Source organism: Filicampus tigris, chromosome 21, assembly GCF_054856515.1.
Source record: "Filicampus tigris isolate MCC_2025a chromosome 21, RoL_Ftig_1.0, whole genome shotgun sequence".
NCBI classification, from domain to species: Eukaryota; Metazoa; Chordata; class Actinopteri; order Syngnathiformes; family Syngnathidae; genus Filicampus; species Filicampus tigris.
Window position 1 is genome coordinate 3,606,531 of NC_141237.1, and position 19,134 is coordinate 3,625,664.

Sequence of the window (19,134 nt, forward strand, 5' to 3'; positions counted from 1 at the left end):
GATTGAGATGAAATTGAACTGCTGACTGGACACGAAATAGCAGGCCGCCGATTTTGCGCCATTTGCCTGCGTAACGTCTCTCCAATGTAGACATCATTGCACTCCCTACTGCACCGCATTAACGAAAAACAACAAACTATAATGAGATATAACAATCTTTAGATATCATAAATGTGTGATACAGTGCGACTGCAAAAAGTGAACTGCGAGAAGGTGAATGATGATCATATAATGTTAACCCCCCCCCCACCCCCAAAAAGGCTCATTTAAATATCTGCAATGCAGCATTAGGGTGAACCGATATTGACAGTTTCGATTTGAGAAAAGCGTTCAAAAGCCGGCTCGTCACGTGACAATGACGAAAACACAAAATATGAGCATTTAGACTATTTAGTAAGACACTAAATCTTAATATCCCTACACGTGACACCCAGTAATTCCAAAAGGACTATTGTGTATGTAAACATACCCTTTACTTCCAATTGGATAAAACGACCAATGGTGAGCAAAATTGGGAGCCAGGTAATGAAAATAACAACAAATATGACGCAATTTGGACGATTTACTCGTATAATCAGTCTTGTTTATTATTTGTTGATTGTTTTAACAGTCGTAATCGCGAAACGCGATAACTGTACTTTGATTTGAGGAAAAAAAAACATTCTAGCCGATTAGGAAAAGTACTCGGCACGTGAACACACCATCAATTCCGATTGGCTAAAATCGACCAATGGGGTTTGTGGAAACCCGAGCTGGTCCGTGCGACGTCCAATCACAAGGCAGAAGGAGGCTGCTATAAAAAGCGGAAGTAAACAAAGAAGCTCAAGCAGTAGTTGGCATCGACCCGTCCGGGTTTCTCTTGCTGAATGTTCTTGCGTAGACAAACTCGTCCGGACCAGCGGCTGACTGCGGGGGGAAAGCGTCTCTGAAGCGAATGAAGAAGCTCCTAATCTTTCACTTCACTTACAGAGGACTTCGAACGAAAGGAAAAAAGAGTAAACGGAGAAAATGGAGTATAAATTGCGAAAGGCTGAACCAAAGGACGTGCCTGATATATTACGACTGGTGAAGGTAAACAGCACAGCAATTATTTACAGATCGCTTTTAATCCCGAACGCATCACATGGAAGTGGGTCAGATTAGCCACGCGCAGTTTGCTTTCGACCTGTTTTTAATCCAAACCGTAACAATAACTGGGGACAAATTTGCTCGATGGCGATGTCGTACGATGACCCATCATAACGGGGAGCCAAAAATGTTGACGTCAGAGCCGAAAAAGTATTGAGGACGGCCGATTGTGACGTCACCGTCGTCATTCTTTGTTCGGGTCGGATGACTCACATCCGCTTTACTTGTATAAACAGCAGCTGGTGGCCGCTCTGCATGGATCAGGGCGCACGACCGTGTCTTACTAGAAACATATTTTTTTTAAACCCGTAATGACACGTGTAGAGCCAAATATTTGACTCCTCCACTGCCGGCCAAAGCATCATGTGACCTATTAAAGCCATTTATTGATAAATGTTAACTGTTGTGAAGTTGCCACAAATAACTGCAGACATCAAATTTTAGGCACAGTATTTATACACGCAGTACACAAATTTTTGTTTTGTTTTATAAATGTGCCCATTCTCTGGGAAAGCAGCCAAAATGAAACGCTTGTCAGGTTTAATTTGTTTTGAGAGTGTGGGTGTGCACTGAATAAAAACCTTGTTGTTTTTGTTTAAAGGAACTTGCCAAGTATGAAGACATGGAGCACCAGGTGACGCTGACCGAACAAGGTGAAGATTTGAAAAAACAAACAAAAAAAAAAAAAACCGTTCTGTGTCTGTAATAAGGTTGCAAAGGGCTGGAACATTTTATTTCCATGGCAAATTAAGAAGGGAGGATTTGGAAATAATTGCAAATGTCCCATGGGGATTTATGGTAATTTAATGGAATTGGGTCATATTCAATGATAAATGGGAACATTTTGTCGAAAGCAGACAATAGTGCAAAAAAGTGGTGCCTTAAAAACTGGAGAAAAAAAATTAAGAGCTAGCCAACTTCAGTTTTGTAAATTCCTGGTGTATTCTCATGAAAAGGGACATTCTTTCTTGTATCTTTTAATTAAAGATTTTATGTACAGAACTTGTTTTTTTCTTTTCACAGCTGCAGTTGTTTTAAGGGCTCTAAAATCACAACTATTGACGCTAACCGTTAGCACGTCAATGGAATTTTCCATTGTGTTGGCTGCTAACAACATAACCTGAAGGCAACATTGGCTGTTTTAAATGCACATGTAATTCTTTGTCCATCTTGAAAGTAAACTTAAAGTGAGCGTGGACTTAAAATAGCCTGAAGCCTCTGCTCTGAAGAACAAAATGTTTGTCGTCGCAGAGCTCCTGGAGGATGGATTCGGTGACACGCCGTTCTACCACTGCATCATCGCTGAAATCCCAGGAGGCGACGGCAGCCAAGGTCAGCCAGGCCGTTACGTCATGGAAAGAAAATTCCTCACTTCCTCCTTGTGTGGGCAGCGCAAAGAGAAAGCCGAGCCAAGCATTTATTTAATTTCCGGCTTGAGGGCCACGTACGAGAAATAAGCTCTGTGTCCTCTCTAGTGGGACAACTACATGTTACGAGTAAGGCGAGACTGTAGAATTTTCTCATTTCAACTAATTTCGTACTTTATGACAAATAAACGCTCAGAAAGATAAACTCTTGGGAACAAAACACAATTTTGTCTCACCCCCCAAAAAAAGAAAAAAAAAAAGTCAGGTGTTACAAGTTGCCAACTCTGATCACATGAGTAGCCTATGGGCCTGTTCTACAAAGTAGATCACTTGATGTTTGCAAAAATGGGACATTCAGAAATGTTGTGCAACTGACCGTTTGAAAAAAATGTTAACACTTGTTGCTCATTTATTCTGGGAAATCGCGAACAAAGTAAATGTGGTTATTTTGACGTGTGGGCAGATTCCAAGGTGGTGGGCTTCGCCATGTACTACTTCACGTATGACCCCTGGGTGGGCAAGCAGCTCTACATGGAGGAGTTCTACGTGATGGACGACTTCCGCGGTAGGAAGCGACGTCCGCTATCGCCGCGCTCTAGCCGCTCCGCTCCGCTCACACGCGCGCGTCTCGTCTTTTCACAGGCCTCGGCATCGGCTCGGAGATCCTGCGACGGCTCAGCGACGTGAGTGAGCACTTTTTTTTGGGTTTTAATGAAGCTCCTCAATTCACTTGAGCATAGTTCCTTGGCCCTAATATGCCAGCAGGTGGCGCCAAAGCACTACTTTACTCCAAATAAAGCTCCTCAACTTCGCTTATTCATAGTTCATCGGCACCAAGAGTCGAATCGCGACTTTTGACTTTCTTGATTTTTGTCACAGTAACTTGGGACTTGAAAGTTGAGACTTAGAACTAACTCCCTCCCCCCACAGCTGGCAGTGAAGACTCGCTGCACGGGTATGATGTTCGTGGTGGCCGAGAACAACGAGGTGTCCATCCAGTACTACAAGCGGCGCGGCGCCGAGGACCTCTCTCAGGAGGAGGGCTGGAGGCTCTACCGCTTTGACAAGAGCAGCCTCGTCAAGATGGCCACGCCCACCGAGGAGTGACGGCGCCGGGAGGAGTTTTCACTCTCTTATTAAATAAGAATAAGACATTTAAGTTCTTGAATTGTCTGCTTGACATTGTACAAACCGCATGCTAAAGTCACTGAGCAATAATAAAATCTTTGATAACATGTCAATTGTGTCATTGTTACTTCACTCCAATTACACTCACTGGAAGCCCATTGGTTTAAGTAGCATACTTGTCGACATCTATTAGTGGTAGTTGTTTTACGATTTCAATCGTGATATTTGGATCACAACATTCAATGATAAAACACGCGGGGCATGTCAGTATAAGTATGAATGAACTCGCACGCAACTGTAAATACCTTTCCAAGATGGCGGCCGACATGCGCATGCATTTTGGATAGCTGCAAAACCTTTGGAACAAATCATCAGACCGATCACAATGAGGACAGAGTGTGTGTGTGTCCTTTATTACATTAAATGGGGAAGAAAAAAAAAAATTTCAGCAGCGCTGAATTTCTCATGTTGACACGACATTTTCCTTTTTCTTCCATTTTAGCTTCTTCTGTGAGTATGTCATTAATAGTCATAAGTGTCTAAACTGACTTTCATTTGCATTCCAGACATTAAGCAGTTGGAACACGATAATTGGTCCCAGTGAGCATTCAACACGTTCCTGTGCACTCTGAATAAAGATTAAATTAATTGAAACTATTTTTTTAATTAATGTTGATTTAATGTGTGCGTGTGCGTGTGACTCGTCTGGCTTCAGCTGGACGCGCCGCCGCTCTCCCGCCGCTCCGTCTTGTCAGACTTGACAAACAAGTTGTTTTTTTTCTTTTCTTAGTTACGGACGTGAGGTGCGGCACATGCTAATTGTGAACAAAGTCCCTCTGCGAGACTCACCTTCGGTTTGCCAAACGGCGGCTCTTTCCATAGCGTCTCCACGGCGAGGCGACCGCGCTGAACCCACACGCGCGCCGAGTCCCGACTCACCTGCGGGGACGAACGACAACAACTTGGAAAAAAGGTTTCAGAACCACGATGTCGCCTCTCACACTAAACCCAAACAAATGATAACAAGTACCATGAGATAGGGAACAAAAAAAAAACATACAGACCTTGACTAGCGAAGCGGCCTGCTGAGGGTAGAACATGGAGGCGCTCAGAGCCATGAGGCCCAGCGGAAACGCCACGCGCTTCACCTTCGACCCTGAAGACGAAACAATCGCACGTGTCAGGGGTGTTTAACTCTGGGGACCTCTCACATTCACCTGAAACTCCTCCAGACAAAACAAAAGTGTATACACGGCTTATCTTATCTCGCTCGGCCATGAGCGCGATATTGTCGGAGCGCTTTTATAGCACTGCGAGTTAGCCTGTTAGCATAGCGAACACCAACGACATCCTTCCTCTCATAAATATAAACAGGGTTTTGTTGATATTGCCAATGTTGAGCGCGTGTTTGGGTGACCCAGTCGGCGGCTGCAGGCCTGATATTTCTGACTGAAAATAAATGTTTTAAACTGCTGTAACAAAGGGTAGCTCATTTCTCATCACGTTGTCTTTGTGCGCAGCAGGTCACCTTTGGCCAAGTAGAGTCCCAGCAAGCCCGAGAAGCCCACCACCGCCACGCTGGGGTACAGATCAGGGGGCGGAGCGCTGAACAACTGGACAACGTCTGGAGGACAACGCCACAAGCTTTGCGTCAACTTTTTGTTCACGTGTGTCTCTCGGAGGTAAGTCTCGTGATGGAAGCTCGTCAACCTGTGACGGCGGCGGTGGATGCGGTGACGGCGGGCTCCACCTTTTTGTACACTTCCTGTGGGGAATCAAACAGGCGCATATATGTGCGTTTCAGAGAACAGACATTTTATCTGGGCAACACAGCTGAGTCGTGGTTAGTTTCCATATGAAAAAAATAAATCAAAGTAAATTTGACTAACCTCAACTTTGTCCGCCGCTGACCTTCCTGCTTTCTGCAAACAACAGAGATGTTTCATGAAACACCGGCTGTAATTTCTTTAAATGCTAAAGGATATGGAAAGCCCTTTGAGTATTTACTCCACATCCTTGACGTGCTGAATTTTCTGACTAGATAGGAGAAAGAGCGTGCTAGTACACGGACCAAGAGTTGGACATCAAGGATATGGAAAAAAATGCACACAAACTTTCCGTAAGACGTCAAGATGAGTGACGTAAGCTGGCGTCTCCAAGCACATCATCAAACCTGGCATTGATCTGTGTACGGTTCCGCCCATTTCCTCAGTGATGCCACGCTCTGCTCCAACTGGCCCGCTGCCGCCACTGGATCCACGCGGCGCTGAACCTCCTCAGGTCTGGTGTACAGAGAGGGTAGCTCAAAAAACAAACAAACAAAAACATTATTTGCTTATGTTGTGTACAGTGCATCTGAAAATACAAACATTTGTTGACTTGACTTGTATTATCTTACAGCCTTCTTCCAAAATAGAATAAATCGTACAAATGACCCAGCTGAGTTTTTTTTTTTTTTTAAACACATATCTTAGCCTTTAAGTCCGCGCACACCACAAAGAGCAGCATAATGACCACTGAATTCAAGCAAAAAGTGGAACAAAACTGTTTTAATCTTTTTCACATTCTGTTTAATTGTATGATTACTGTCTGTTTGTATAACGTTTTAAAGTGCTATTTTTCCACGGTCAAATTGTGTGTAACACACATGACTTTTTTATTCACTGTACAATGGACATTACGGAAAATTGAAAATACTTTTAAATGCTTGCATACAAATTGCTGTGCGTTTCACCCACCACCTTTACGACTGCTTGAGTACAGAATGTAAGAACTTGTTCCACCACTGTGTATTTGTTTAGTGGCCTGCACAGTGGTCGGTGGAGGTCACCTCGTCGATGCTCATGGCCGGCTGTGCGCTTCTCTTCGCGGCCTCGCAGGCGGCAGCAGTCGGCAGCAGCCCCGGAGCGGCGGCGCACAGCGACACCTGCAGGAACAACCACAACACGACAAATACACCTTATCAGGTTAAATGTAAGTCACGGGGACAATAATATCAAAGAAATATTAAAAACAATATACGTCAAAAACAATAAGAGTGGCGTCAACCTTTAGGCACTAAAGACACTAACTAAAGACTGACACTCACTACTAACAGTTAGCAATCATCTGAGTCAAGGATTAGCAACTAGCTAACGTTAACATTTAGCTTGTGTAGCAATTAGCAAGATATCCTCGAACTGGAGTTAGACACTTTACTGCGCTCGCAAACACCAGATATAAATATAGTGGCAACACCAAAGTAGGCTTTGCGTTCAAACATGCAAAAGTAATTTCTTATTTACCAGCTTGAAAGATGACATTTCCCGTCCCAAACAGATTCGCTTTCTACGGCAAGTCGTAGGAGTTGGGCGCATGCGCAGTTCTACTTAAAAACGGAGCTATTTATTTCTCCTAGAGAACAAAAAGACTTGTTGATTTGTGTACTGTACTTTAGATTTTTGTATGTATTTTTAAAATATGAATATTTTAAATAAAAAAAAACTGTCAGAATTCATCCAATATGAACATTTATTTCAGGAAAGAAGTTACAAACATTTCCAAAGAGGATTTACCCAGATTACAAGTTCATTTTATCCTGCCCTGTTTTCCTGTTTCAGTGCTAGCAAGATACTGTTTGAGATGCAACAATCAACCAATGAATCACCAACTAATCGATTGTCAAATTAATCGACTATTTAAATAATTGACTACTCATTTATTGATATTACCTTTAGCTTGTCCAAATCTGAATTTCAGCCTCTCAAAAGTAAATAGTCACCTCATAGCCTCATTATCTTTGTGGTTAATCAAAAGAAGATATTTGCAAACATCAGTTTACTTTGGAAAGCAATGATCAAAGTTTTGCCCATTTTCTGGCATGTTCAGGACCAACCAGAAACTGAATCATAAACATTTTGTTAATTTTTTCTTCACTGTCAATTTGAAATGTCAGATTTTTGACTAAAGGAATGGAAACTTGATTTTTTCTTTTTTAAATCAGATTCATCGAAAAAGATCATTGCTAGATCAATCGATTTTTAAAATTGTTAGTTGCAGCCCTACTGTGTGTGTATATATATATATGTATATACAGTATATATACTGTACTGTATGTGGTTATACGTTTTTATCTTCTACTCTCGATTGCCTACTGACGGACTAAAGGATGCTGCGACTCGGCAAGGTAACACTTTTTCCATCACATTTCTTCTTTGACAGCAACACCGGAGGAAGTAAACACAGACACACACCTTAAAACAGCCCCTTGCAAACATTCCTCAAACAATTAGTTTGACACATCAGTGGCCATTAAAAAAACAAATAAGCACGTGTCAAGAAAAAAAAATACCAGTAAAAAAAAAAGAAAAAAAAGTGCATAGTTAAAATAACAGTAGTGACAAGGTGACTTGTGTGAAATGATGTGGAACCGATAACCCGAGCCAGGTGAGGGCTGACCTCATAAAACAATATATGAGATGAGATAGTGTGGAATGTGTCGATTTGTAAATTGCGACAGTGCAACCCTGCCTGACGCGAGCGGTTTGGAGGCTGCTAAAGTAAAGTTGATAGCGTCAACAAAAAAAGAAAAAGAATAAAGGAGGAAAGGACGAGGAGGCATCTTGGCAACGAACTTTTTCAGTCTTGATCACCCCCCCCCCCCAAAAAAAAAGATGACATCTTAAAAATAAATAATGCAACACATTACTGCATAGCTTGCTAAATAAATAACATTAAAACACTGCATCAGTATGTGCTGAGCCCTTTGCGCAAAAACAAACACAAAAAAAACGATCCCGGGCGTTCGCTTGGATGCGACGAAACGATGAGCGCTGATTGACTGACGATTCTAAAAAAAAAAACAAGAAACAGAAACGAAGGTGAGCGCAAATGTAGACATGTCCCGACCCGACGGAGACACGCGTGCGGGGGACGCACTGGAAGCCCAAAGCACATTTTCATTCTTACGAGTGTGAATTCAACTTCAACAACTGCTTATACAACTGGAATTCTGTGTGTGTGTGTGTGTGTGTGTGTGTGTGTGTGTGTGTGTGTGTGCGTGTGTGGTGCTAATACTGCACATGAGGAGAGTATAAAAGTAGCTGCACTAGTTCAAAACTCATTCAGTGCATCGGGGTATTGATTCCGCGTAATCCTCCGACGAGAATATTCTTGACTACATTTCAAGTCCCAAGTTTGAGCTTCCAGTGCGTTGAGCAGGAAAGCGAGCAGAGCCCCAAAAACAGGTACAATCCAAACCGTTCTTTTTTTTTTTTTTTTTTTTTTTCTCCTTTCGGCCATTTTCTCGGAAAGCTGAGTGTGAAAGTGTTTGGAACCCCGACAACACCGTGTGCTCAGTTGTCCATGTACTAGTACACGCGTTGCCCTCGCGAGGAAGACAATTCAGCACGCTGGTAGACACGGCCATGTCTTACATTTGTGACGTTTCTTTCCTTGCTTCCACTACGGTGACAGGACTGCGCTCAAGTACAGGCTACTAGTGAGGCAAACTGCACTAGTTGACGCAACTCGTGCAAATTTTGCCTCACTACTAACATGTAGTTGTCCTACTGGTATGCCGCAAGACGTCAAAGTAGCAGGAAATGAGCTTTAGGGTGGGGAATAAATGCGCAAAACCGCTTTTACCATATCATTAAAAAAGGAGGTTACTAGTGCATACTAGTTAGGCCTTGTAGTGTTATGAGTGCAGTATAGCAGTTTACTATTAAGGTTTATTTGGGTACTAGTTGGCTAAAAGCGCAAATAGTGAGTAGGGCCGATCCCAATTGCCATATTAGTCAGAATAAAATTTGATAGCCGATTAATCGTTCGATGATTTAGAAAAAAAAAAAAAAGAAAAAAGAAAAAAAAAGCTTCTTTTTTCTTTTTTGGGTGCCTTAACACTCACAACAATTAAGATATTGATTGGAGGCAGAACATGTAAACGTTTGTACATTTACACTAAAATTGGCAAAAATAATTTTGGGAGGGTTTTTTTGGGGGGGGGCGGATGAATGTCATCTTTGTCTTATGTTGTAATAGGTTTAAATGTGTAAATACATTTAAAAAAAAAAAAAACATTAACAGCAGCAAAAATGGGCCGGCCGATTAATTGGTCATGCCAGTAGTGCCCCAATTGTCTTACTGGCGAGGTTAAAGAGCGCAGCGTACTAGTATGGCCCTTAAGATGGATATCAAGGATATAGAATGAACCCTTAAATGCGCGCAAGCAAGACGACGACTACCACTACCCTTGAGTCATGCGCAGAAATGTCATACGATCATAGTGGAAGGCAGTGGTGGGAAAAAAAAAAAAAAAAAAAACATCACTAGTAAGACTCGTTTTAGTATATGGACAAGTCAGCGCACTCGTAGGATACGGACTAAATGCTCCCCTGGCGTTTAAAAAAGGAAAAAAAGTGTGTCCAGTGTGTAGCGGACCTCAGCTGCAGCGTCTGACGTGCTCCAGCACGTACTCGGGGAAGTGCAGGGTGCACACCTGCAGCCCGTCCAGTTTGCAAGGCATCCGGGGATACTCGTCCTCCTTCCACTTGTTGTCGTCGGGGTCAAAGGTGAGGATGGAGTCGCTGTAGTGGCCGTTGTAACACAGGCCGCCCAGCACCATGATCTGGCGCTCCAGCACGGCCACCCCGTGGCCGCTGCGCCCGATGGGCATGGACGCCAGGATGGTCCACTCGTCGGCGTCCGGGTCGTACACCTCGGTGGACGGGCAGCCCTGCGACTCGAAGGAGGCGCGCAGGATCACGCACACGCCGCCAAACACGTACAGCTTGCCGTTGTGCGAGATCATCTTGTGGAAGCAGCGGGCGTAGTTCATTTTGGATTTGTTCTCCCAGCAGCCGGCGTGGGCGGCGGGCAGCGGCGCGCCGCGGACCCCGCGCGTCCGCAGCGAGTCCGACCCGCCCGAGCCCCCTCCGGCCGCCGCCGCCGCTCCTCCCGCCGCCGCTTCCCGGCCCGGATCGAAGACGCACACCTGCTTGGAGGTGGACGAGGACGTGATGCCGCCCGTGATGTAGAGCTTCCCGCCCAGGACGGTCCCCTCGTGTCCGTACTTGTTGACGGGGTACGGGTCCACAAACTCCCAGCGGTCCTCGGTGATGTCGTAGCGCTCGGTGGAGTAGAAGGTTTCGTCCCGCGTGCGACCCGCCACCGCGTAGATGAACTTGCCGATGACGCCCACGGCGAACTCCGACCTGCAAACCGACAACGGCCAAGAACCAAGACCAGAAAGATTCATGACCATTTCGGCGGCAACTACTGCCATTTTTTCCCGGAATGTTGCAATTGAGATTTCTTTTTTTTTTTTTCTTTGCCAGGGTCCTCTTCCCAAACACAAACAATAGATTCATCTGTATTTAGATCAATATTTTTGCGTATAAAACCAAAGCATATGGCAAATCTGATATTGTTTATTGATTTCATTTAGAGTTAATTAACTCAAGACGAAACTCTCCCAAACAAGTGTGATGTAAACGTCATAAGTCACATGGCTTTCGCAATGCGAGCTTGAGGGTAGGGCTGCTCGATTAGGAAAAAAAATATTAAATCGCGATTATTTTGGTAATAATTGAAATTACAAATATTTAAAACAATCATTTATTTTTTGGTACAAAACAAGAAAATGTTTCAGCTTCAAAAATATAAAGACAAATACATTTCTTTGAAACAAATAATTATGTTGATAATCGTTTTTTTTTTCCGATTATGCCAATTTTGTAATCGTGGAGCGTAATAATCCAAATTGTCATTGGATTTCGATTCATTGCACAGCACGACCCGAGGGCACTTTGACATCAACGCCAGCTGACAGCAGACGACCGAGAGCAAAAGCGCAATCTCTGACCTGGGCACCGACATGTCCGCCATGCGCAGCCACGAGTTCTGCCGGGGGTCGTAGCGGTAGACCTTGGACGAGGCGTGAAACTCGCCGTCGGGCCCCAGCTCCTCCCCTCCCAGCAGGAAGGCAAAGTTGTTGACGATGGCCAGGCAGTCGGGTCTCAGCGGCACCTGGGGGCCCTCCAGCTCCCACCACACCTGCGGGATAGCGAGCGGGTTACCGCATGGGGCCCGCCGGCCCGAGCAAACGGCGACGGCGGGGGCACCTTGGGGCGCTGCAGCAGCAGGATCTTGCTGTTGACCATGCTGTGGCCGATCATGCCCCGGAAGACGGCCGTCTGCGGCCGCTGCGAGCGGATGCGGTTGGCGCGCGTCTCGGCGAGAGGCTGCCGGTTGACGTCGTGGAAGTAGCCCAGGGCCTGCTCCACCTCCTGCCGCAGCTGCCGCGAGTAGCGGTAGAACTCCGACGTCTTCACCTGCAGGCGGCCACTCAAGTGTTCACGGGAATTGCATTGTTCACATCCAACGCTGAATCGAATTCAAATCGACGGCGCTATGGGGTCAAAGGCGCTTTGCAAATCAAAAGGCTGTTGTTTATTTGGAAAGTCAATACGTTGAGTACGTCAACACGTCTTGGGAGTCATTTGCCTTTATTTTAGCATAAGACTATCGCAAAAAAGAATCGCATATTCAAAAAAATAAATGGCAATTAGGTTCTTTTTCAAAATGGTTCAGGCCTACAATAAAGTGTGTTTTTAATAGGTTGGGTGGTTCGGGAACAGAGTTGGTGACTGGAATGGCGTCACCTCCAGCCTCACCTTCTCAAAGATGTTCGCGGGCGTCATGAGGCAAAAGCGGACCGACTGGACGATGGTGTCCGTGTGTCTCCAGCGCCGCCGGTCGTGTCGCAGCCACGACTGGACCGCCTCGTACAGTTCGATTTCCGGGTAGCGACTCAGGGTGTCGCTGTTCAGGTACGCCTATGGCAAAAGTCACCTCGCTTCATTAGCGCTTACCCGAACCGGCAAAGGAGTATTGCTAAGTTGTTTGAGACATTTTTTTTTTCCCCCCCCGTATCCTAATAGTGCGCTTTACAATAGTTGAATGCAGGAGGTCCCTGAATTATTTTAGTTATATTTATACACAAACATGGTAAGTCCACAAATACTGCCTTTATTTCATATTATATCTAAAAAATACATTCATTCGTTTTTTTTACTTTATCCTTCAGCATTACTGTTAAAAATTCACTTCCGATAAAGTATCGACAAAAAAAAACAGTTGTCAGTTACTTTTAAAATCAAATAATATATATATATATATATATATATATATATATATATGTATAATATTACATAATAATAATAATAAATAAAAAAATAATCCATTTAAATAGCTAGGTTACTATTTCAAGTTAACTGTGGCAAAGCTGCTGTTTACTGCTCATTAGTAAGATGATTCAGTAGGATATGGGGGGAAAAAAAAAAAAAAGGCTTTGTAAAAAATTGTTTAGTGCCGTCACGGACGGTCTCAACCTGCAGTCTCTCCAGGCTGAGGTAGGACAGGAAGTCGGCTCGGCTCATGAGCGGGACAAAGTTGTCCAGGAGGAAGTTGTCCAGCTGCTCCTGGACGCCCTCCACGCCCACGCTGAAGTCCTCCAGGAGCCGCATGACCTCGGCGCAGTTCTCCAGGCAGATCTTGGCCAGCAGGAAGGAGCAGCAGAACTCCACCGCCTCCGTCAGCTGCACGTACATCGCCGCCTGCCGCCGCACGCGCAGCAAGACGTCACGCTCAGAGAGGTGGCAAAAAACGCGCCGTGACGTCACCTGTAGGATCTCCTGCACGGTGGGCATGCTGAGCTCCAGCGAGCCGTAGTACATGAAGCGAAGGATGTGGCCGAAGCCCGCCGCCGTCAGCCCCTTCAGGTGGATCTTGTCCTGGTCCCGCTCCCGCATGTCCGCCGTGAACATGACCCGGAAGTAGTCGCTCTGGGTGGCCAAGAGCGCCTTGTGGGCCTACAGAAGACATCGAGAACATTTTTTATTTTATTTTTTTTTTTTTAGTTCACAACCGCTGGTCTTGCGAGGGCATCAATGTACGTCTACCGTAAAACCCGATCAGCTCGATGAGCGCAATGTTCGAGGCCGCACACCTGGAAGTGATGCTCGTCGATCATCAGCGTGACGTCCAGCAGCAGACGCTCCTCGTACAGCGCCCGGAAGCCCGACGACACGCTCCCATCGTGCACCTGGGATAGATACACCTCCACATCCGCCCCCGACATAACACACCTGACGGCAGCAGAAAAACATATTACCGTGTGTTTCGATACATTCAAATACTGTCTGGTGAGCTTAAATGGGCCAGAAAATGAATGATTTTTTTTTTTTTTTTTTTTTTACACACTCACCTCTGATTGGCCACGGGCATGTCAGAGGGAGTTGGTCGCAGCCAATCAGAGGACAGTGCCCCAGTGTGTCCAGCTGATGCTAACAAAGACCCTCGGTCAGCGTCAATCACCTAGGCGGCAAAATAACAGCACGAGAGAGGATGATGAAGCTGTTTTCAAAGTTTGGAGGTGAGGGAGGTGGCGGCTGACGTGTTTTGCACTCACAGCTCCCAACGTCTGGGCTCAAAGCGGCCGCTGGCATTTCACGTTTGTGTTTCCAGCCTAGTAGGAAAGACACACGATACGAGTCAGGTGACCATGCAATGATGCTGATTTGATGAATGAATGAATGATGGATTTTAAGTAACAGCACTGCATATAGAGTAATGTTAGCCCATCTGATCTAACCTGTAAAATGTTTTTTTTTTTAATTAACCATCAGAAGAGACAGAAATGGTAACGCATATACATTAGACTACGAAATGCAATTTTTTTTTAAAGAAATTGAATGAAGAATGTGTGAAAAATTGTAGATGGAGGTGGTAAAACGTCTCAGTTTTTAAACTGAAAATTCAAGGTGTCTTGAAAAAGCAGTTTATTTTGAAGTTGCTACACTGAAATAGAGGTTAGTTGAACCTTAAGAGTTGCTATGTTTCCGCTTGTGACCAAACAAAGACAACGTGACAGCGCCACCGTTGTGATTTCACAGCTGGCCATCTTAACCGATGGAACACCACGGCGACGAACGACCGTTACCGAACGTCTCCAGCTGCCGTGGTGATGTTTACTGGTGTCGGGGGCGGCAGGGCTCCAAATGGGCTGGACCGGGAGTAACAACTTTAGCCTAGCGGCTAAAGAGGCGTCTCACCTCGGCGCTGAGAATGCACACGAGCCGTCTTCGCTTCGGACATGGAGCGGTGCCGTTAGTTTCGGAATGAGAGAAGACGACTGCAGCGACCCGCCGCCATGGTGTCACCCCTCAGCCAGAGCCCCAGAGCCCCGGTTCGGCTCAACAGCAGACAGCTAGCAAGCCAAATCGATCCGCAAGCTTTGTGGACGCCATCTTCTAGCTTTGCGTCACATCCTGTTTGCGCGGAAGTTGGATGTGCAAGCAAGTGTTCGCAAAACAAAACTATAATAAAAATGGACAATCTTTATTTGGGTTATTTTATTTTAAAATGATAACATAATTCACAAACTAACCAAATCCTTCATCTTTTATCCTCAAATGTGCCGGTGGTACATCCACATCCCAACATTTCGCGAAAGGACTATAAGACTACAAGACACCCGTTGATGATGTCATTAATCCACGACGGACCCGACAAGCGAGGAACGTACAGTACATTTCTCTACTCACACTGGAGACAACGAAAATCGTTTGTCGATATTGTTTGACGGGTCGGCGGAACTCCGTTACTTAACAAATGTAAACAGCTGTGGCTGGATGTTAGTGGAGTCACCATTTTATTTAAGTTTTTGATCATACCTGCAAGTTGCATCAGCCGTAGTTAAAGGACCCCGTTGCGTTATTGTCAAGGTAAAATCAATATAAGAAAAATATTTTTCTGTCACAAACACATACTTTAATATCATTGTAATCGAAAATAATCCAAAGTAGAATAGATACCACATTATGACAGAAGAAAATAATTTATTTGAATGAGTTCAGGCATTGTCTTCGGTTACCTTCCTTCCTTTCCCATTCAAGATGGCGGGCGACGAGTCAGGTACAACGCTGGGTCAGCCTCATTTGGCCAAACAAGACCTCAGTAGCCTGGTAAGTGCTCCCCGAATACAGCTGACGCCTTCGCGATTTAGTGGGCAAGACTTTATACGTTTTTTTGTCAAAGATTAGCTGTAATATAAGTCTTGTTTGTTGCCCGCTAAGCTACTGCTACTGCTGCGGCTCTGCCACCACCCGGCACACGACGGCAGGCTAGTAGCTGTTAGCTGCCGGGTTCCCAACAAATGTTGAACTAGATTTTATTGGCACTTGATCACGTCTTAATATAACATTTCCATGGATAAATACTGCATTCTATTCACTCAACACAAATAGTGCAATATCACAAGTAGACAATCAATATTATAGTACACAGTCATTTATGTTCTCTGCATAGAACTAATATTACTGTACTGATGAGCTCAGAGGGGTTGAGACGTCTCAATAAAACTGTTGTTTGCTGTTTGTCTGCAGGATGTGTCTACTCTGACGACTCTGTCTCCTGAGATCATCAGCAGACAGGCCACCATAAACATTGGTACGGCCATCCAATGAACAGTATCGAAATGCTCACCGCGCTCTGCGCCGTTTAACGCAACCAACCAAGTTCTCTTGTTTTGATTGCCAGGCACCATCGGCCATGTGGCGCACGGAAAGTCCACAGTGGTCAAGGCCATCTCGGGCGTTCATACCGTCCGCTTCAAAAACGAGCTGGAGAGGAACATCACCATCAAGCTCGGCTACGCTAATGCTAAGGTACGCTAGGCATCGAGACGCGGCTCCTGACGCTGATGCTAACCGCCGCCGGGTTGTCGCGTTAGATCTACATGCTGGACGACCCCAGCTGCCCTCGGCCCGAGTGCTATCGCTCTTGCGGGAGCAGCACCCCCGATGAGTTCCCCACAGACATCCCCGGCACCAAAGGCGACTTTAAACTTGTCAGGTGAGTTAAACTTGGCTGTACCGGGATTACTTCTGACCAATCTGAGGATGTGAAAATGTTGATGTCATCGCTGGTTATGATACAACAAAAAACAACTAACAATGTCATGGAGTAAATACATCGGAACTTGGGTTGGTAAACATAAGTCGGTGCGTCTTACAGTAATTGGTCTCTTGTAGACACGTGTCCTTCGTGGACTGTCCCGGTCACGACATTTTGATGGCGACCATGTTGAACGGAGCCGCCGTCATGGACGCCGCCCTCCTCCTTATCGGTGAGTCGTCTCGTCCGGAACGGCCTCGCCGCCCGCCACGTGACTAGCGAGTAACGCGTCGATCCTTCCAGCGGGCAACGAGTCGTGTCCGCAGCCGCAGACGTCAGAGCATCTGGCCGCCATCGAGATCATGAAGCTGAAGCACATCCTCATCCTGCAGAACAAGATCGACCTGGTGAAGGAGAGCCAGGCCAAAGAGCAGTACGAGCAGATCCTGACCTTCGTGCAGGGTGAGCGCCAACGCCCTCACAAATCCAACGTCGGGGCTTTCCAAAATTAAAAAAAAAAAAAAATCAAGAAGACTGTCCACATTGAGCACTCATCTCGTCTGATTGACAGGCACGGTGGCCGAGGGCGCGCCCATCATTCCCATCTCTGCTCAGCTCAAGTACAACATCGAGGTGGTGTGCGAGTACATCGTCAAGAAGATCCCCGTCCCTGTGCGAGACTTCACCTCGGAGCCCAGGCTCATTGGTAAGAAAGGCGTGGGAAGGAGCCGCACCGCTTGCATGTTGGAACGTGGGCTTGGGTGATTTGTTTGAGTGTATTTGTAGATCAGTGGGTTATATTCATCTTGAAGTGTCCAATCCAATCAGACTTTGCATTTTGATAGACTTTTTGGAAAATCCTGTCATGTTGTTGCCAGTATAACTGTCGTACTGAGAACCCCAAAGAGGAGCTGTCTCCAGGACAGCACATCTTTGTGGCATGCACACCAGAATGAGCACAGCAATGTGCAGTGAAAGAAAAAGTGTTAAGTCCTACTTCAAAAAGTTTAGTGTCTCATTTAATTGTCGTCCTACCGTAGTCATCAGATCGTTTGACGTCAACAAACCCGGCTGCGAAGTCGACGACTTGAAAGGCGGCGTGGCGGGCGGGAGTATCCTCAAAGGCGTCCTCAAGGTGAGACACCGCCGAGGCCAGCCAAAGAGTCACGTGACCCGAGTGTGAACGGGCCGCCTCGGCGTCTGCAGGTGGGCCAGGAGATCGAGGTGCGGCCGGGCATCGTGTCCAAGGACCACGAAGGGAAGCTGATGTGCAAGCCCATCTTCTCCAAGATCGTCTCGTTGTTCGCCGAACATAACGACCTCCAGTACGCTGCGCCCGGAGGCCTCATCGGTACGTACGTTCGACGTTGGTGAGGTCAACCGTTTGCCGATTTATACATCTGTCCGGCTCTCGTGAACTCGATGAACCTCGGTTCAGGCGTGGGCACCAAGATCGACCCGACGCTGTGCCGAGCTGACCGTATGGTGGGTCAGGTGCTGGGCGCTGTCGGGGAGCTGCCGGAGATCTTCACCGAGCTGGAGATCTCCTACTTCCTGCTCAGGAGGTTGCTGGGCGTGCGCACGGAGGGAGACAAGAAGGCCGCCAAGGTGAGCGCCGCATCGCCGGGCGTGCGTGTCAATATTAATTGAAAACCGCGATCATGGATGCTAATCGTTAGCATGTCAATGGCGTTCCGCATGATTAGCATTACGCGAAGCGGACTTAAGTCCTAACTCCCTCGCAGGTCCAGAAGCTGTCGAAGAACGAAGTGCTGATGGTGAACATCGGCTCGCTGTCGACGGGCGGCCGCGTTAGCGCTGTCAAAGCCGATCTGGCTAAGATCGTCCTCACCAACCCCGTCTGCACCGAAGTCGGAGAGAAGATCGCCCTCAGTCGACGTGTGGAGAAACATTGGCGGTGAGGAACTTAAACCACCGCATTTTTTTCCATGTCAGCGTCAGGTCCGTGTACTAGTAAGACAATTCTACTAGTACTGCTCGTGACTTGATACTTCTATACACATCTTGTTTGTCCTCGTATTGTCATCTGATTGTCTCTTCCCCTTTTCCTCTCTGCAGTTTGATTGGCTGGGGGCAGATCAGGCGCGGTGTGACCATCACACCCACTGTGGACGACGATTGAGAGGAGAAGGCCTTAGCAATGTTCCCATCATATACCGCAAACGTCACACCGGTCTTTGTCGTTTTTTTCCCCGCCGAGAGGACAAATCGGAATGACGCCGACTTAACTTCGGACTGGCGTGAACATCGGCCGCCGACTGCACTTCAGTGCAGCTCACTTTCTCTTATCCAATAAACATTCGAAACTAACTTTTTGTTGCATCTCATTGAAGAAGGCAAACGGCGCAGAAGATTGCGCAATTGGCTATGATGCAAGTAGAAACTGTTAAATTTTACACATCAGCCCAGCTGTTTTGTATAAGTTTGCATTTGGTTGGTGATGCAGTAATAAAAAAAAAATCTGATTCAAATCTATTACAGGCATGTTCTTTATCCTCAACAAAAAAATCTTACTGAATCGCAGTAGTCGCAACATGACTGTATTATGCTGCCG

The 19,134-nt window shown here is 46.0% G+C and overlaps 4 protein-coding genes across 7 annotated transcripts; 2 read left to right on the top strand and 2 right to left on the bottom strand.

Moving 5' to 3' along the window:
- The first annotated feature begins 807 nt into the window (after positions 1 to 807).
- LOC147127198 (diamine acetyltransferase 1-like) lies at positions 808 to 3,736 on the top strand. The gene is made up of 6 exons (XM_086021634.1): positions 808 to 1,071; positions 1,730 to 1,781; positions 2,380 to 2,460; positions 2,959 to 3,060; positions 3,138 to 3,178; positions 3,426 to 3,736. The coding sequence occupies exons 1-6, from the start codon at positions 1,009 to 1,011 to the stop codon at positions 3,600 to 3,602; spliced, it is 516 nt and encodes a 171-aa protein (XP_085877760.1). The 5' UTR covers positions 808 to 1,008; the 3' UTR covers positions 3,603 to 3,736.
- On the bottom strand, positions 2,033 to 6,978 carry apoob (apolipoprotein O, b). 2 transcript variants are annotated; one of them, XM_086021633.1, is made up of 9 exons: positions 6,908 to 6,978; positions 6,454 to 6,549; positions 5,797 to 5,925; positions 5,513 to 5,545; positions 5,334 to 5,388; positions 5,152 to 5,247; positions 4,688 to 4,779; positions 4,473 to 4,562; positions 2,033 to 2,506 (listed from the first exon to the last, which is right to left on the bottom strand). In XM_086021633.1, the coding sequence occupies exons 1-9, from the start codon at positions 6,923 to 6,925 to the stop codon at positions 2,474 to 2,476; spliced, it is 642 nt and encodes a 213-aa protein (XP_085877759.1). In that variant the 5' UTR covers positions 6,926 to 6,978; the 3' UTR covers positions 2,033 to 2,473. The 2 variants fall into 2 exon arrangements, with proteins under 2 accessions (XP_085877759.1, XP_085877758.1); XM_086021632.1 differs by lacking the exon at positions 2,033 to 2,506 and adding an exon at positions 4,016 to 4,379.
- klhl15 (kelch-like family member 15) lies at positions 5,889 to 14,953 on the bottom strand. Of its 3 annotated transcripts, none has more exons than XR_015084587.1 (12): positions 14,717 to 14,953; positions 14,074 to 14,130; positions 13,870 to 13,979; positions 13,612 to 13,750; positions 13,286 to 13,474; positions 12,995 to 13,219; positions 12,278 to 12,439; positions 11,726 to 11,935; positions 11,467 to 11,657; positions 10,044 to 10,816; positions 6,454 to 6,549; positions 5,889 to 5,925 (listed from the first exon to the last, which is right to left on the bottom strand). XR_015084587.1 is itself a non-coding variant. In XM_086021630.1 (11 exons), the coding sequence occupies exons 3-10, from the start codon at positions 13,887 to 13,889 to the stop codon at positions 10,045 to 10,047; spliced, it is 1,908 nt and encodes a 635-aa protein (XP_085877756.1). In that variant the 5' UTR covers positions 13,890 to 13,979; positions 14,074 to 14,130; positions 14,605 to 14,953; the 3' UTR covers positions 7,116 to 8,451; position 10,044. The 3 variants fall into 3 exon arrangements, 1 of the variants encoding a protein (XP_085877756.1); XR_015084586.1 differs by having other exon boundaries at positions 14,605 to 14,953; XM_086021630.1 differs by lacking the exons at positions 5,889 to 5,925; positions 6,454 to 6,549 and adding an exon at positions 7,116 to 8,451 and having other exon boundaries at positions 14,605 to 14,953.
- Positions 14,954 to 15,139: 186 nt separating this feature from the next.
- eif2s3 (eukaryotic translation initiation factor 2, subunit 3 gamma) lies at positions 15,140 to 18,890 on the top strand. Its single transcript, XM_086021631.1, has 13 exons — positions 15,140 to 15,388; positions 15,560 to 15,628; positions 16,049 to 16,112; positions 16,203 to 16,330; positions 16,396 to 16,517; positions 16,697 to 16,791; positions 16,863 to 17,021; positions 17,131 to 17,265; positions 17,600 to 17,694; positions 17,766 to 17,910; positions 17,998 to 18,167; positions 18,305 to 18,477; positions 18,639 to 18,890. Exons 2-13 carry the CDS (start codon positions 15,560 to 15,562, stop codon positions 18,700 to 18,702), a joined length of 1,419 nt encoding a protein of 472 aa, XP_085877757.1. The 5' UTR covers positions 15,140 to 15,388; the 3' UTR covers positions 18,703 to 18,890.
- Positions 18,891 to 19,134: the final 244 nt, after the last annotated feature.